This window comes from Aphanomyces astaci, assembly GCF_000520075.1.
Source record: "Aphanomyces astaci strain APO3 unplaced genomic scaffold supercont1.13, whole genome shotgun sequence".
In the NCBI taxonomy this organism is placed as follows: domain Eukaryota; phylum Oomycota; class Saprolegniomycetes; order Saprolegniales; family Verrucalvaceae; genus Aphanomyces; species Aphanomyces astaci.
Window position 1 is genome coordinate 822705 of NW_009798276.1, and position 12976 is coordinate 835680.

At 51.5% G+C, this 12976-nt stretch overlaps 5 protein-coding genes across 12 annotated transcripts; 3 read left to right on the plus strand and 2 right to left on the minus strand.

Annotated features, from left to right (window-relative positions):
- Positions 1-343: 343 nt before the first annotated feature.
- On the plus strand, positions 344-2809 carry H257_06710 (hypothetical protein). The gene is made up of 4 exons (XM_009832026.1): positions 344-1357; positions 1409-1902; positions 1965-2100; positions 2168-2809. Exons 1-4 carry the CDS (start codon positions 394-396, stop codon positions 2620-2622), a joined length of 2049 nt encoding a protein of 682 aa, XP_009830328.1. The 5' UTR covers positions 344-393; the 3' UTR covers positions 2623-2809.
- A 223-nt stretch (positions 2810-3032) lies between these two features.
- On the minus strand, positions 3033-4372 carry H257_06711. 2 transcript variants are annotated; one of them, XM_009832027.1, is made up of 6 exons: positions 4199-4372; positions 3983-4143; positions 3838-3936; positions 3656-3785; positions 3443-3549; positions 3033-3380 (listed from the first exon to the last, which is right to left on the minus strand). In XM_009832027.1, the coding sequence occupies exons 1-6, from the start codon at positions 4353-4355 to the stop codon at positions 3129-3131; spliced, it is 906 nt and encodes a 301-aa protein (XP_009830329.1). In that variant the 5' UTR covers positions 4356-4372; the 3' UTR covers positions 3033-3128. The 2 variants fall into 2 exon arrangements, with proteins under 2 accessions (XP_009830329.1, XP_009830330.1); XM_009832028.1 differs by having other exon boundaries at positions 3033-3549.
- A 90-nt stretch (positions 4373-4462) lies between these two features.
- H257_06712 (hypothetical protein) lies at positions 4463-9356 on the plus strand. Of its 6 annotated transcripts, none has more exons than XM_009832029.1 (16): positions 4463-4891; positions 4940-5031; positions 5077-5205; positions 5253-5342; positions 5879-6015; positions 6079-6250; positions 6330-6380; positions 6443-6702; positions 6752-6833; positions 6907-6963; positions 7041-7352; positions 7423-7652; positions 7703-7796; positions 7855-7959; positions 8030-8130; positions 8208-9356. In XM_009832029.1, the coding sequence occupies exons 1-16, from the start codon at positions 4480-4482 to the stop codon at positions 8389-8391; spliced, it is 2508 nt and encodes an 835-aa protein (XP_009830331.1). In that variant the 5' UTR covers positions 4463-4479; the 3' UTR covers positions 8392-9356. The 6 variants fall into 6 exon arrangements, with proteins under 6 accessions (XP_009830331.1, XP_009830335.1, XP_009830332.1 ...); XM_009832033.1 differs by having other exon boundaries at positions 7717-7796; XM_009832030.1 differs by having other exon boundaries at positions 6079-6244.
- On the minus strand, positions 8082-9334 carry H257_06713 (hypothetical protein). The gene has a single exon (XM_009832035.1). The coding sequence runs from the start codon at positions 9324-9326 to the stop codon at positions 8433-8435; it is 894 nt and encodes a 297-aa protein (XP_009830337.1). The 5' UTR covers positions 9327-9334; the 3' UTR covers positions 8082-8432.
- A 1015-nt stretch (positions 9357-10371) lies between the features above and the next one.
- Positions 10372-12890, plus strand: H257_06714. Of its 2 annotated transcripts, XM_009832037.1 has the most exons (10): positions 10372-10642; positions 10697-10896; positions 10954-11049; positions 11106-11245; positions 11304-11423; positions 11689-11807; positions 11855-12072; positions 12127-12292; positions 12560-12731; positions 12859-12890. In XM_009832037.1, exons 1-9 carry the CDS (start codon positions 10402-10404, stop codon positions 12676-12678), a joined length of 1419 nt encoding a protein of 472 aa, XP_009830339.1. In that variant the 5' UTR covers positions 10372-10401; the 3' UTR covers positions 12679-12731; positions 12859-12890. The 2 variants fall into 2 exon arrangements, with proteins under 2 accessions (XP_009830339.1, XP_009830338.1); XM_009832036.1 differs by having other exon boundaries at positions 12560-12890.
- Positions 12891-12976: the final 86 nt, after the last annotated feature.

Genomic DNA, 12976 nt, shown 5'->3' on the forward strand with positions numbered 1-12976 from the left:
GTTCGTTCATTGAGTGCGGCCAGGAGTGTCGCGCCCCTTTGACGACAGCGTTGGACACCACTACATACTGTATCTCGGACCAATTCGGACTTTCGAGTCTGAAGGAGATCAACATGGCGTTGTCATGGTTACAGTTACTGTATTTGAATCTTTCGATGTTCGACGATAACGCAAATGTGAAGTGAGCGTCTAAAAATATATCCGAATCCATGACTGTATAATACTCCGCGTATTATACAATGTACTATTTAATAGTACTATAAATAGTAGTAGTAGTAGTACTATTAATAGTGTTTGGGGTAATGCGTACTTAGTACATTAAGTTCGATTTGGGTTGGAACCAATGATCTTTGCGCCTTCCGGAACAGCTTCAACTCGTTTTCGCACATCAACATGGCCACGACCAACCGACCGAAGAAGCGCAAACAGACCCAAGTGGGGCTCGGCGCGAATGAAATCGCGTTCATCGAAGACGAGATTGCCGCTGTGGCCATGGAGTACGGTCTGGAAATGGACGACGACGTGGCCAAGAGCATTCAGTCGAGGCAAAAGTCATCCAAACACAAACGCATAAGTGCATCTGCAACGCCATCCGCGTCGTCCTCCCTGGATGCCAATGCGCTGCAGTCGCTACTTCCCAAGCAATGCAGCATTGGGCCATGCAAATCGCCTGGCTGCAACTGCCGCGGCTACCTCGCCGACAAAAAGAGCGACGACGGCGACTGCTTCAAATGCGAGCACGGCAAGTTTCTGCATTCGATTGTGTTTGCGATTGAATCCGAAGAAGAATCCAAAGCTATCCACGGCCAGGTACTTCTCGGGATGATGTACTCGTTGGTCGTGCTCGGTCGGTTGGCGTCCACCGTCGTGGGCTCCAACGCGTGGACCCAGGCGTCGCTCGAGTTGCTGCAGACGTCCGTCCAGCAGCACCTCAAGCGTCAATTGCTTCGAGCCCAGCAGCAGCAGCAAGACACACCCGACGTGGATCGACCCGCCATGACTAAGCTCAGCTCGGACCTGCAGGCGCTCATCGTGACCGCCACGCAGGCCGTGGCCACCTCTGGGCGCACGCAGATGCGCATCAAACTCGCGTGCTACTTCGACCAAATGTACTTTGCCTTGTACCAAGCAGCAATCACCGTGTTTGGCCGCAATTGTGCGGCGGTGCCCCCCTTGCACGAGTACTTGGGCCAAATCGACAAGCATCGGCCCACATCCCGCACCGACTACGAGATGTTCGTCGCGACTCTCTTGGACGGCGGCGACGACGTGCCCGCGGACTTTCACACTGCCTACGAAGCCAAGCCCAAGCACGGCCTGGCGTTGCTGGACGTGTTGCTCTGTCGTCAACGCGAAGGTACGCCCTGTTCTACTAGATCGTTTATCTGAAATGCAGCGACTCGTGCAGGAGTGCAACTGTTTTACGAGCCCAGCTTGGGCATGAACGGCGAAATGGACAAGGTGGTGGCGGATTTGGGCCGCAAGGTCAAAGAATCGGTCAAGAAACTCACCAAGAAACAGCGTATGAACCTCAACAAGTCGCCGGCGGACCACCTGACGTCGGCAAGTGTCAAGTCGGCGGGGACGGCGCTCCCGGCGTACGCGGAGCTGCGACAGTGGCGCGACACGTGCCGGACGTGGTGCGATAAGCTGTACAGCCGTGCCATCCCGCACCCGGCGGCGTTCAAAGCCATCAAGGCGCTGGGGCCGATTGTCGAGATGGGCGCGGGGTTGGGCTACTGGCATTCGCTCATGGACCAGCACAAGATCGACGCGTTGGCGTTCGACCCCACGGCCACTGCCAAATGGTCGCCCAAGACCGGCGAGGACGACGCAGCCGACGACCCCGACGGGAACGAAGAAGACGTGGCGGCCTCCACGGGACTGCCTCGATGGAGCACGGTGCGAGACATTCATAGGACAATCAATGGGTTTGCTTTCTCATGTAGTACCTATCGGAGTAGGTGTATCAAGGGAACGCGGATATTCTAGACTCGGTGCCCGCGCTCAAGTCCCGAACGTTGTTCCTGTGTGCGCCGCCCAAGACGTCGTTTGCACGGGACTGCCTGCGCCACTACAAGGGACGCCACCTGATCCACGGTACTTAACGAACTAAGATGCGAAATTATTATGTACGTACATTATGAACGGCACTTTGTTGTTGCAGTGGGCGAATGGTATGGGGACACGGGCGACCGTCAGTTTGAGTGCGACGTGATGAAGGCGTTTGCGCTCACGTCGCGCGTGCCGCTTCCGAATTGGGGCGACACGGCGTTTGAACTGACTGTGTGGGAGCGCAAGACCAAGGCGAACCAGCCGTCGCTGCCGGTCGTGGCGTGTGCCGTGTGCGAAAGTCGCCACCGGAGTCTGCTGCGGCGCTGCTCGCTGTGCAAGACGACGGTGTACTGCAGCGCCGACTGCATGCGCCAGCACACGGCCGTGCACACCGCCGAGCACGCGCGCCGCCTCGTGTTCTTGAACCACGACGACCTCCTGGACTTTGACAATCCGCATCATTTTCACCCGTTCGAGTGGGACATGCACGCCAACGACGACTTCAAGGCGGCCGCGTCGTGGTCCACCACGGCCAAGGAGGACGCGACATTTTCGTTCAAGTTTTAAAAATGAGATTGCGGATTCCAGACCCCGTCGAATCGAATCTCGCCGCCAAATCGAATCGCGAATCGACGCTATTGGCTAATATCCATTTTTGAGTGGATTTGATTGGCTCTTGCAGAAAGGACAAGTATATTCAACCAATCAGAACTCCAGAGTGATTCAATATTGATTAGACAAACCACGCGATTCACAATACAGTGTGATGTGGAATTACATCATCCCCGGGTATATATATAAAGTGTACGGCGAAAGTTACTCGTACACTTCGTTGTCCCAGTAGTCTCGAGCATAAATCCATTGCGAACGACAAGGCATTGATTTGACAGTTATATTAATGTTCATCACGAAAAGCAAAAAGTGAAAACCAGTTGTTTTGCCGAAAATCCTATATTGATGTGACCAAAATGGTCGAATTCTACAGTAGTATACTATTAATAGTATTAATATGTCGTAGTATTGTAATTGGTCGTGCAAAAAGTTCTGGTGTTAGAGAAAGTCTACCGAGCTAGCTAGCATCGTGGCCCCGAGTGCGTGACGATGGAGCTTCGTTTGCGGTCCTTGGGGGGCATCGCAGAAAACTCGCGGCTGTGGGTGGCGCTGTCGTCGGGTTCGTTGAGGAACGTTCGGATGAGTTGGTTGGTGTGGGCGGACCACTGGTCTTCCATGTGAAACGCGTGGTCGGCGTCGGGCAACATGACGAGTTTCGAGTGCAAAATGCGTTCGCTCAAGTACTCGCCTTGGAATGTAGGCACGAGCGAGTCCTGTGAGACACGATGAGCTGTCGTTAGTATTGCATCCTAGTAATGCTAGTATGAACAACAACCTGTTCGCCGTGCAGCACCAGGGTCTTGCACTTGACGTCGGGCAAGAAGGCGGTGCAGAGGTCACCATTCTTGTCGTCGAGGAGGCGAGCCATCGTAGCGATCCATTCTGCACCAAAATATACATTGCAATAATTTCAAAAAATTTATATATTTATATTTTTGTGCAATAAGGTGGAGTGTTATCATGATTGACAAGCGATACATGCATGTACCTGTCCACTTGGTTTGGAATGGCCCGACTCCGCCATGAACAGCTATCATTTGTTCTCGTCGCTCGTCACTCCACGTTGCCACGTCCGCGCAAGCAGCGTACAAAGCCAAGTCTTCGTCCGTCAAGAAAGCCTAATGCACACAAATATGAACAAAGCAGGCGTCGTTGGAGGGGTCTTTGTACGTTGCCGCCCATCAGCACCAAGCGCTGCATGTGCTGAGGGTACTCGGCCGCCAGAATGACGCCACTGTTGGCTCCATCGCTAAACCCTAGCACGGAATACTACCACGGCTGCGTGAGACCATCGCATGCTGTAGCTATCGCATACCTTGTCGTAGCCGAGGCCTGTCATGAACGCGGCGGCGTCGTGCGCGTCTTTCTCGAGGAAGTTGAGGGATTGGGCCTGCGATGTGTCTGGATGGAATGCGATAATAGAGTATTCATCCGTGAGACCAGTCAACTGCGCCGGAAAGTCCGTCGCTCCTGTGCCTGCAAGCATCCTTGGACGTAAATCCACATGGTTCGCTGGCATGCCATCACTTACCCAACGCTCCAGGCAGGCATAAGATGACCTTCTTGTTGTCCAGCGACTTGGAGATGGTAGCATGGCAGGGGTTTCCGTTGACAGTCAAGCTAACCAAAGATGAGAAGCCTCGCAACGACGGCGACGAGATCAGACGAGACGCCGCGCGCAGTAGCATCCTTGAATGGCGTCGAGTACCTTTCGCAATGGATATAATGTTTTACAGGTAAAGCTTTGTTCGGATTGGCTAAAATGCCTTGCTATGTATTTTGCCAGCAAAGCGCAAAAAAATCCAAAGTGCGATGACGGTGCTGGACGTTATGACGACGCAGCTCCGTGCATGCGAAGAGAAGCTATCGAGCATCCAGGACTACAAGGAAAATGAGCTCACGGACCTGTATCGATTGGCGGAAGAAGCCATCAATGCCATGAAGGCAGAGCAAGATGCGATTGAAGCCACCCTGCCGCAACTCGCAGACAAAGAACGCCATGGCGCCATGGAACGTCTGTCGAGAATAGATTTGATGGAATCCAATGCCAAATCCGTCCAAGACAAACTCACTCAGCTCCACGCTCACACAGGTGAGCTGTGCGACCTTCTGGAGCCCCAAACGACCCGGTTGAAGCACCTCGAGACTCAAATCCAGTACTTCCAACTGCTCTTGGAGGTCGAAACATTGAGTGCCCGCGCCAAACCTTCGGCGGGTTCCAACGGTACAATGATGTCGTGAATGACCCTACGTTGTGAACGTGCCTCTGCAGGAGACATTGATGCGCTGGTGGCGATGGCGGCGCTGAACCAGTCGCTGTCGACGCATTTTGGGATGGACGTGTCCTTTCAGCTCAACCTTCGTGTATGTCGTGTACATGTCCCGTTCGACTCTAATGCGATGTCATAGTCGTTGATCAAGCAGCGCATGGCGTTCCTTGCGGTGGAGCTGCAAGCTTTCCACACCAACGCCCTCGACGTGTCCATCGACGCCCTCCGGTGGCCCCAAGTCATTGCCGACACCGACTTGGCATCCAACGTATGCCCAGGCATCACTCGAGCATGTTGATATTGACACTGAACTAGGCCGTGGAAGTGTTTCGAGACAAGTTTACAGCGTTGGTCCAAGTGCAGTTGGCTGTGGCGTCGGTCACGGCAGAAGGCGTGGAATCCGAGGTAGCCATATATTATTTCCTTGTATTCAATTATATCATAATTAAAAAAACGGTTTTATTTTATATAAATATTTTATATGATTAAAACATATTCTGTTTTCCTTGTCCTTTTTATTTGAAAATATTCTTTTTGCTTCATTTTTTGAGCATTCTGTAATAAATTTGAATTCGTCTAGAAAACATTTTGATTTGACGTAAAAAAATACTCATATTATATTGTGCTTTCGAGTGAAATTTCATGTTGTGGCGTGGTTTCTTGTTGAAATTTAAATCGATTTGATTGGCTACCTCAGAGAAGCTCAAAATTATTAGCCAATCGAAACCTTCTCAATGAAATTTAACCAATCAGATCGATTATGGATCGGTTTCGTCGGCGCGATTCGATTGCATCCCCTCCCCAAATTTGTATCAAATCGACAATACAATGATTTGTTTTCTATATTTCTTTGTGAACGTGCCAAGTCAATATCGTGCACGATAGTTCGATTAGCACACGTTCATTCTCGAGAACTTTGGCCAACTCATAGCGTGGCATAGTTGTCGGATCTGTGGGCCATGCAGCGGCTGCTGCAACCACTCGTGCGCCGATTCCACTTCCATTTTGATACCCACGTCAAGACCAACGACGTGTCCAAGCCCGAGTGGTACCTCACGCACGTGGTCGAAGTGTTGCGGTTGGTTTGATGCCATACATGTCCAGTGGATTGACGTTGTCGCATATATTTTACCGGTGGTAGAGGCCACATCTTGTTTTTGGAGTCGGTTGTGCGGCCGGCGCTAGCTCGAGGACTCGTCGAGTCGTCCGCGGCAACACGCAGCAACAACACGGACGGCGTCGCTCTATTCATCCATGGATTGCTCCAGCCTGTTTGCGCCAAGCTCAAGCAGTCGCTTCCGATTCTGGTGCTGGTAACACGAAGCTTGCAATATATATATATATATATATATGCAAACAATGCACGTACAACAACGACAACTCGTTGGTTAGAACAAGGCGTTGTTGTGCCATACCGTGGACGAAGTGGTCGACTTTGAATGGGTACGTGCTACTCGGTACTTGGACCTACCTTTTGTCAGTGTGAGCGCTTAACATTTGAGTAGAAACTACGCCAAGAGTTCCAGTACCGACGACCCCCACGCGTGCCCAGCCAAAAGACCCTACTAGTACTCGACCAAGTAGCGGCCAACGCTGCCGCCTTGGACCTGTGGCTTCAAGTAGACTTGGAGTACGCGCAGAATTTCACACTGGGATTTCTCCGCGATGAAGCAGACGTTGCGTGGACGACCGTGGCCGACGACGATGCAAAAGTGACTCGGGCAGCGTATGCCATTGCAGCGACGTTTGACGTATTGTCGAAACGGTATCACAGATAGGTTATGCTACCAGTGTGTTGTGACAATGCTGGGTAGTTTCCAAGTATTGTCCGATCCAACGCACCGGTATACGTACGTGGCCCAAGTACTCAAACCGTGGCTGTACCAGTGTCATGTGGTACATACACATTTAAAAAAATATATTACTGATTTAAATTTCTTATTACTATTTTTCAAATATACTTTTGTAGGCCATCGAGCGTTTTGGTCAAAGCCAGCCTGTTATGTCCCAACCATTGGTTACCACGGTATATATATATATATATACGTCTCCGTTGCTCTAGAACGTTGTTGCTCAAGGCTAACGTACGATATATATGTGCAGGCCCCTCCGTCGTCGTGTTGGCGGGCGGCTTGCGCGGCGGTTAATACTGCATGGTTCGTCCAGCAACTTCTTCGAGAACACGACGAGGTCAAGGCGTTCGTGGAGCTGCTGCCCATCGCCAAAGTAACGCTGCATCAGGCGTCGATCGTGCCGTTAAAACTCAAGCAAACCGTGGCGGGGCTGTCCAAGAGCGTGCTGAATCACCCGCTGCTCGAGACCCAAGAGGCCAAGAACGTCACGCACGGACTGCTGGGCCAGGGCTCGCTGGTGCTGCCCACGGCCGCCTTCTCTGCCGCGTACTCCGTCGGATCGGTACGTTCTAAGATCATACACATGTGTATACTGTACTGGTGGTGGTGATGAAATGGTGTCGACTTGGTAGACACTGTTTCGAAGCTTGCAACGACCTAAAGAAAGCGTCGTGGAAGTCGTCCGAGCAGTGGAAGACGGTGCTGAATTAGATGAACGCGAGTCGGATACGTATACCCTGGACGGGTCGATCTTTCAGAACGAGTGGACGTGGTTTCAAGCTGGCGTCCAGTCGATGGAAGAGGTGTTGGTGGCCGCGTCGAGCGCTGCGATTCGGGCGCAGTGGGGTCAGTACCACACCAGGTGAGGGACGACACCACATCGTTGCAATCCGCGACAACGTACATGACTAGTCCCCGGTGGACAGAGCCAGCTGCAGTCGACCGAATCGTGCCGGACGTGTCGCCCGAGTTTACCGGCGGCGTGGCGCTGTTTCGACACCATTTGGTACGAAGAAATCTCGTAAGTTGGTGGAATATCATATTGACAGCAGCATGGGGTATAGGTCTTTGCGCACGCCAGTTTGAATCCGTCGTCGTTCGAGGTGTATTGGAAAGCTCTGAGTAAGGAACTCGACGGCCACGTGCTGGCGATTGTGCTGCAACTCAAGGTACTTACTTACTAGTAGTACCTACTAGTACCTACTCGACAACATCACCCCCATTTGAACGCCTCCACAGGCCATGTCCAAGAACGGACGGCTGCAATTCACCCACGACGTGCACGCGGTCACTCTGGTCTTGCGCCCGTACACTAGTCGGCCTGATGCTTATGTTCGGAGGTTGTTCCATCTCTCTCATCAGGATCATCGTTCAATGTGGTTGGACACGTGGCCATTCATGATGCAAGTGTACGTAGGCTGGTAGAAGCGTCGGCGGTGCTCCACATGCCCACTGCCAAAGCCAGAGTGTTGGGGGATGCGCTGGCAACCCAACACAAACTAGACATGGCGTCCGTCCAAATTCAAACCATGTTAGAAGCGAGCCAACTTCACGCGCTAACGCCATCCAACGTGTCCACGTTGCTTCGTATGGGGGCGTAGTGATGGCAGGGATATGTAACGCACTCGATAACATCGAGTGTTCAGTCTTGCACATGCCGAGTTGATTCTGTCGACTGGTGGCGGCAGGATTGGCGGCACGGAAGCATCGTCCATGATGGAAGTTCCATGGGAAGCCCCGCTTGTGGCGGCGATGTTGGGGAGATGTCTACAGAACTACTGTCTATAGAACTACTGGTGTCCGATAAGTCTTGATCATGAACGGACTGGGTCATGTCTGGCTTGAATTCGCCCTTTGACGTTGAGGACGGGGGAGACACAGCTGCAAGTTCCCTCCGAAGCTGGTCGTTTTCCGACATGACAGACGCCATGTCTACACGCAACGCATGCAATTCGTCTTCCAGTGCCTTGATCCGACCAGCCGATGAGCCACGCGATGGTGCGTCATGGCACAACGCTTCCAAGCTGTCGTTTTCAGCTGTCATCGTGGCCAGCACACGGCACACGGTGGCATGGAGCGCTTCCTTCTCCTGTGTTTCCATGGCTAATCGAGCCTGAACACGTACGAGTTGGTCCTTGAGTTGATCGACGGTTAGACACGACTGGGCATCGACAGCATCAGTGGATCGTCGCACGTTGTTGGCGTCGTGGGGGCAACAAGTGCGCACGATGAATGTGATGGTGCTGAGAAATCGTCCGCCGACAATACCATCGATAGATGATATCCAAGGCTCGGTGATGTGAGCCAGAGAATTGACAAACCGAGGGATGCCCACCCGCACTGCGACGATTTCGGTCGCGGCGACCACGACTGGCACGATTGGTAGGTTCGCCGCCTTCACACGAGCGTAGCATGCACAGACTCGTCGTTCAAACCATTTCAAAAGTTCACGCAGTAGGGACACTTGCATATCCGTGGACAAGTAAACAGAAGACACTTCCAAGTCCACCTTGTGCGTCTTCGTCGTCGTGGCCATGGTCACGTGTGTAGTGGTATGACGCACCCCATTTCGTAACCGGTTGAATGATGTCTCATCCGGATGTTGGCATTTCGTAACTGGATGAATGAGGTATCATCCGGATGTTGAAGTTACTACGTAGTACTAGTACCGTACGTTTGGGTGTACTTTGGAAGTATGTACTACTGTAGTATGCATTTTGTAACCGGATGAATGAATCGTCTCATCCGGATATTGACATCATCGCATGAAAAACCATCAGGAATGCAAATAAAACGGGGCACGTTCCCGTTATCTCGTGCCAAGCTTGTTCAGCGACGTGTACTGCATGTTACAGTAACTAACAGGTTAACTTGGTATGACCAAGAGATTGTTGCAACTGGAGCACGCGGTCGTCTGCGTACTGTACATACCGGTACATACTCGGAGAACAACACGGTGATGATCTGAACTCAGAGTCGTCATACTGGATAGCATGGGGGGGGGTTAGTACTGTACATTCCGACGAAAACAGGTAAGTGTTTGAGATCACGTGATGCAAAACCTTGGTACGATTGAGGGTTGGGATTGCACCCACAAGAGATTCTAGGCGGAAACAGTCTTTGCGAAGCAATAATCTCCTGTGAAATGGACTGGAAACGTTGTGAAGGCAATATGCAATGATTTGATGTAATCATAAGCAGGTACAGTAGGTAGGTAGGTGCATACTGTATATAATACAACGAGTTTGCTGCCACTTGTGAAGCGAAGAAGAATACTAATCTCGTTAGAAAACCAACAACTTGGGGAGATTTCCCAAAGGTACTTGCCGAAACGATTTACAGGGAAAACCGACTCCTAGACGAGTGTAAGGTATGGATTGACCTGTTGGCCGCTTGTTTGGCGCGAAGCCACCCAATACTGTATCACAGTGTATCGGCGGCGAGCTTTTATATTAAATGATCCGACAATAATGCTGTCGTGTCGGTGGGGAAAATTCCGAGCCTTTGCCTAGTCGAAATAGGCAACTACCCTATGGGACAATTGCAGACATGCAATATCATGCATGACACTTAACGAGTGACTGGCTCAAAAATCAATAGCTTGCTTGCCCATGTCCAAGCTCACAACGTACCGGACGCCTGGGTACGATGATGAACCTCCTCGGTCCCCCCAGCTCAGCACGGACGACGACGACGATACGGGTATGCATCCGAGGGATTTGGACGATTCGTTTGCAGTCATGGAGGCCTCCAGGATTCCAAAGCCAGATCGAAACAGCATCCCGAACCATGGCGGTGAAGTCACGGCGTTGAAGCCGTCGATCCTTCACTGCTGGCCGTTGCTGTTTGGACGTACGTGTATCTTTGGCTATGACGTGGATGGTTCTCACGATAGCTTTTAAGCAGTGCTGTACCTGGCGGGCACGGGGTTCGGTGTGTCGAAACTCGTTAAAGCCGGATGGATCGACCCCGAGTATGGGAATGCCACATATGCTCAGTACCGAGAGGATTCAGTGATCGGGGAAAGCTGTCGGGGCGTGGACCACGCCGTGCCTTGGCGCGAGCTCAAGCGAAAGCTCAAGCGATGTCGCCGTCACGAGTACTACGTACGACAGTTGTCGTCCTCGATTTGTCACGGTTGGTAACCACATCTTTGTCTTCAGGACCCGATGCACGACGATTGCCATCTATGTCCTGCCGCCACGCCCGAAGACAAGATCTTTGCCGTGTTCTGGGAGACCCAAAAGGACTGCACACGGGTGCGTTCGTGACGTTTCCAACGACACGACCATTTTGAATATGTACATGCTTGTAGCTCGTGGAAGACTTGAGTACGCGATACGTGACGCACGTCATGTGGTCGTTTGCCGAGCCGCTCGATGACGGCACGATCAACACCAAGCTGCAGTTCTGGGACGACGAGCACATCCGCGACTGCATTGGCCAGCTTCGCATGTTCGTCGTCATCATCCTCCTATCGTTCGTTCGTGTAATCTCATGGGTGTCGTGTCAGGCGGTGCATCAAGAGCATGATCGCCGTGGGCGGCGCGTCCTTTCGCGAGCGCTTTCTCCCTTTGAAATCCCCCGACAACCTCGCGCGGTTCACAGCGACTGCCGTCCAGCTCGTTCAATTGTACCGCAATTCTACTACTATTATTAATATTGTGCTTTCGAGTGAAATTTCATTGTGTTGTGGTTTCTCGTTGGTAATTAAATCGATTTGATTGGCTACTTCAGATGAGCTCAAAATTATTAGCCAATCAAAACCCATTTCTCAATGAAATCCAACCAATCAGATCGATCGTGCATCGGTTTGGTTGGCGCGATCCCCAAATTTGTATCAAATCGACAATATTACTAGTATTTTTATTCGATACTCACATCAACCGTCATCCTAGGTACGACTTTGATGGGATTGACATCGACGACGAAACTGGCAACATGGTGGCCACCGGCGGCAACTGGCTCAAGAGCCACGGACCGACGGTGGTCAGCTATTTGACTGCGTTGCGCGAAGGTATGGAGACATGTAGCACCCAAGGGTACGTGTTGACGGGGGAGTAGGGCTGGACGCGGTGCAGCATCCGGACGAGCCGCGGTACTTGCTGTCATGGGACGAGTTCCCGTACGCGTGGGACCCGCCCCAGCCAGACAACGCCAACTACGTGGGATGCATCCGGTACACCGAAGGCGAAGATGGGTGGCATCGGTGCTACGAGCCGCGGATCTCCAACTTGGTGGATTTTGTAAATGTCATGTTTTACAACATCAACGGCGGCGAAGTACGTACATCCGTTCATATGATCAGCATCGTAGTTGAGTACCATATGGTCCAGGCCGTGTACCGCGCAGTGATTGAAGACACGCTGCCCAACAAAGCCGCCTCGGTGATCCCCAAAGACAAGATTGTCGTTGGGGCGTGCTGTGGGATGGGGTGTGTGACGCTCCAACCCCCCGGCCAGGAAGTATTTAACGCTGGCAACGGATCCGCCTACTATAAAGGTATACGAACGTCCTTATATTGTGAAATTTCGAGTGAAATTTCATTGTTCTCGTTGGAATTTAAATCGATTTGATTAGCTACCTCAGATGAGCTCAACATTATTAGCCAATCAAAACCTTCTCAATGAAATTCAACCAATCAGATCGATTGTGGTTCGGTTTGGTCGAGTCGATCCCCAAATTTGTATATCAAATCGACAATACCTTTTTGTATTATGTTTTTCCTCCTAAGTACACGAGGTTGATATATGTCGTGATTCCATGTAGGCACGATGCTTTGGAGTTCGACGATTGACATTCTGTATGAAAACTCGAGCTCGACGCATCGCATGGGGCGCGCCGGCAACTACGGCGTCAAGATGCCGTTCCGTATGCCGCCGCCGTAGAAAGCGTCCGAGCCTCATTTATAGCTGCTTGACTACCACCACCAACTTCACTGGTATCGTAAACAAAGTAGACATTTCACACGTGTGAACAGTTCGGATTGGTCCGATTGGTGCGTTTGTTCGACGCTAGAACGTTTGAATTCAGAGGTGAGGTAAGCATGTAATTTACATATATGATAGGATACAAACTTCAAATGAAAGCCACGCTGGACGTTTTCTTCTGTTCTGGCTCGACGACATTCGTCATGCAGTGCTACAGTATATGGGACGCGTACAATGGTCCGAGAGCTTCCCAGTC